Source organism: Limulus polyphemus, unplaced genomic scaffold, assembly GCF_000517525.1.
Source record: "Limulus polyphemus unplaced genomic scaffold, Limulus_polyphemus-2.1.2 Scaffold9827, whole genome shotgun sequence".
NCBI lineage: Eukaryota > Metazoa > Arthropoda > Merostomata > Xiphosura > Limulidae > Limulus > Limulus polyphemus.
In genome coordinates, this window is record NW_013675437.1 from 14,828 (window position 1) to 18,994 (window position 4,167).

The 4,167-nt window shown below is 35.1% G+C and overlaps 1 protein-coding gene across 1 annotated transcript in view; it reads left to right on the top strand.

The window, feature by feature from the left end:
* The window catches only part of LOC106476110 (internal alternative NAD(P)H-ubiquinone oxidoreductase A1, mitochondrial-like), a 14,363-nt gene extending 10,934 nt beyond the window's left edge, over nucleotides 1–3,429 (top strand). Inside the window, exons 7-9 of the mRNA XM_022380063.1 lie at nucleotides 792–922; nucleotides 1,225–1,332; nucleotides 2,909–3,429. Coding sequence (XP_022235771.1) covers nucleotides 792–922; nucleotides 1,225–1,332; nucleotides 2,909–3,073 — 404 coding nt within the window. The 3' untranslated portion in view covers nucleotides 3,074–3,429. The remainder of the gene's footprint in view (nucleotides 1–791; nucleotides 923–1,224; nucleotides 1,333–2,908) is intronic.
* Nucleotides 3,430–4,167: the final 738 nt, after the last annotated feature.

Here is a 4,167-nt window from a genome sequence, read left to right on the forward strand (position 1 = left end):
AAAGAGCTCTGTTGGGATGGAGTGTTCCATAAGACCACCTCGTGGCTTTCCGGGTGGTAAACAGTTATATACAACTACTCGTGGTCTATCATGATTTTTTCCTGTCCTTGCTGACCCCTGGATTGAATAAATTGGGGGTGGTTTGCTTTTCAAAATAAGGAACATAGTCCACCTACTGCACTGTCTCCGGAGCATCATTCCTCGGGACTCTACAACATGAGTTCTCCACCATTTCTCCTGGTGGAGCATGGGAGTCCTTATCCTCTTAGTTTCCAGTTGCTGGAGTGATGAACAGAGGTATCTTCCTCCTGAGTAATGCTAGAACACATTATTCCACTCAAGGAGAAGAGGGTGAAGCTGGGTGCCCTCCTACCAATAATTCTGGATGGTTTGTCCAGATGTATGATGGGAGCAGGACCAGCCTATCCATGAGCCTCCTTGTAATTCCTGTTCAGAGATAACACTTCGCTATCTGGTTGAGTCAAGCATGGCCCTTCTTTTTGGTCAGTATCTTCAATTCCTGTGCCATTGGTTGGACTTAGTTTGTTCCACATTCTCTTATGAAAGGAGAATACTTGAAACTTTTTTTAAAGATTGGTTTGCACTTTATATTCTTTAAATGGAGTTTTTTGTGTCAGTAATTTCAAACTACTGGTTGCAGTTATATACTCTAATTAAGGTCTTGGAAAAATTCAGGTTCTGGTTGGGTAATCAGTAATGTTTTAAGTTTTACCACACACACGTTTTATAATAATATGTTAACTGACAATTTCGTTTTTGTCCAAGTTTAGAAGTTAAAACCAACAGTGTCACATTAGCAGATGGGAAAATTTTACCTTGTGGTCTTGTTGTCTGGAGTACAGGCTTAGCCCCTCGACCTTTTACGCACTCCATTGATGTACCAAAAAATAAGCAAGGTCAGGTAAGTATTTCATTTCATTCTGTATCAAGAAGTATATGAACATATGATTGAAAAAAAAGATACTTTTTGTTTAAAATCTTATATTTTATTAACAAATCAACCTGAATATGATCCACGGTTACTTGATGTATATTAATACTTTCAACATGCAGACAGACAGACATATATATATATATATATAAAACATTATTATAAAAGTTAGTTTGATCAACAAAAAAATATGTTAATGAAGCAGGTTTGTTTATGCTCTAAAAGTAGAATGTTAATATGTTAACATCTTTTTAAACAATGATTTCCAACAGATTCTTACCAATGAATATCTTCAGGTGCTTGGAGATTCTTCTGGGTCTGCGTATGCTCTAGGAGATTGTGCCGAGATTCGGAAACTTCCTCTGCCATGTACAGCTCAAGTAAGAGACTTCATAAATATTTCAAGTGGAATATTAAGTACCTTTCTAAATAAAAGGATAGTATTATAAATTTGTTTTGCCTTTTCATGTACTAGCCTCAGACTAGTAAGCATAAGAAATATACTTGCCCATGCATATTTGTAACAATGACTAGAGTGCCATCTATCATTTAAAACTTTGAAGTATCAATCTAATCACAATGAAAAATAATCATTTCGATTAGAAAATGCCATAAATGTGAAACTACAAATTGGACATTTTAATATACATGTCATTAGTTGAATCATAAATGTGTGTTTGTATATCAAGCATATTATTGATTAGTGTATTATTGATCAATAAGATACCGATCTTTTACTATTTCAGTGGCAGTAGATATTTGGCCCGGCATGGTCAGGTAGTTAGGGCACTTCACTCACAATCTGAGGGTCACGGGTTCGATTCCCTGTCCCACCAAACGTGCTCGCCCTTTCAGCCATGGGGGTATTATAATGTGACAGTCAATCCCACTATTCGTTGGTGAAAGAGTAGCCCAAGAGTTGGTAGTGGTTAGTGATGACTAGCTGCCTTTCCTATAGCCTTTCACTGCTAAATTAGGGACGGCTAGCACAGATAACCCTTGTGTAGCTTTGCACGAAATTCAAAACAAACCAAGTAGATATTTAATGACTTTAAAGTAAAAATAACAACAGGAAGAATTTTTGTAAGTTCAAATAATTAAATATATATTTTACATGCATGCACACATTTCTTGAAAGCAAAACTGCACTAGCTCTGGACTAGCATGTATAGAATTCACAGTAACCTAAACTAAACTTTTCATAGTTCCCAGTGTCTGGCTAATGGAGTTTTATACCACCACTTTTACATTTATACTTATTTAATTGTCTACTAACAGTCTTCTGTGTATTCGGTGAGTAAAATATGTTTACAAGTCAAAGTATATTTTTGTAAATCTAGTAGAGCCTCAAAAAGTACCTTCTGTTTTCTTTACACAGTTAAAACCTACCTGAAAGATGCAAGTAATTTAAAAAAGTCGAGTATCGTGGAGAAAACAAGAACTACATAGTAACTTTTATAAACATATATGAAGAAGGAAGAGTTGAGAAAACCTAAATTAAATGTTCAACCTTTTGACTTTGTAGTCAAGTTTTCATTAGGAAGTTTTAAATCAACAGCCTACACAGTTTGGTGCATTTAGTCTCTATTTAATACAATTGTTTTCTGTAGCTCCATTTCTTAAGATGTTTGAGGTTCACTGGAAACTATCTAATGGTGAAGAATAGTGTGAAATTATATAAATTGTTTTATCTTTATAAATAGTAAACATTTATAGATTGATGAATAAGCTAAGTAGTATATATACACACACACACAATATATATATATATAGAGAGAGAGAGAGAAAGAAAGAAGCTGTTAGAATAAGTAAGGAAATTGACATATTAGATAACATAAACATTAGATTGGTGTTCCTAAACATAATAAATAAACTGCTTTTAGGGTTTGAGTCAGGGTAACCAAATATTGCGTAAAAAATAGGTGATATGTTGAAATTTAGATTATACAATCCTAGGTTGCTGAGAGACAAGGCAGGTACCTGGCTCACTGTTTAAACAATGTTACATCGGTTAATCAGCTACAACCATTCCAGTTCAAAAGCATGGGTATGTTGGCCTACATTGGTGGATATAAGGCTCTTTCTGACCTTCCAGAAGTGAAACTTCAAGGTAAGATTTAAAGTAATGTGGCACCTTAAAAGAACAGTGTCATGAGTTTAAAACTAGTTCTACAGTTCTTGTATGCATTATATCGAGCTAACGGTAACTACTTAACAGATGATCATATAACAAACTGGGTTGTTTTAAACTCAGTGTATGTCTTACTGATCTTTTCAAAGTTGCTACATTTACTTCCTGTTCCTATGTCATCAGCCACTGATTCAAAGTTTTAATGTGTGTGTGTGTGTATAATGAAAAAGATTTTCATCAGTTATTATGTAGATTAGGGTTCTGCAGTTTTGTGCTAGTGATAAGTCGCACAGAGTCTTAGGTGTCATCTCCTAAACTGGATGTTAGTTATTGATGAAAAAAAAAAGTATCAAAACTTCATTCATCTTTAATGGTATTAACCCTTTACTTTTTTCAGTCTTATTGCGCTCAGAATCATCATCAGCTTGCACAAATTCAATTGTCTCTTCAAGTGTGAAGACACTGGAGCAATTTGATGTTATTTGGGGTTTGTTTACTCATAAAAAAAATTAAATAATTTCAACTGTACTCAGGTAGTATGTAAAAATGTCTAGGCCCCTACTCCAGATCCAACACAACACTCTAATACTTTATACATGTATTCAAGTGGTATGTAAAAATGTCTAGGTCCATACTCCAGGTCCAACACAACAATCTAATACTTTATACATGTACTCAGGTGGTATGTAAAAATGTCTCAGCCCCTACTCCAGATCCAACACAACACTCTAAAGCTTTATACATGTACTCAGGTAGTATGTAAAATGTCTAGGTCCATACTCCAGATCCAACACAACACTCTAAAGCTTTATACATGTACTCAGGTGGTATGTAAAAATGTCTAGGCCCCTACTCCATATCCAACACAACACTCTAATACTTTATACATGTACTCAGGTGGTATGTAAAAATGTCTAGGTCCGTACTCCAGATCCAACACAACACTCTAATACTTTATACATGTACTCAGGTGGTATGTAAAAATGTCTAGGCCCCTACTCCAGATCCAACACAACACTCTAATACTTTATACATGTACTCAGGTGGTATGTAAAAATGTCTAGGCCCGTACTCCAGATCCAAC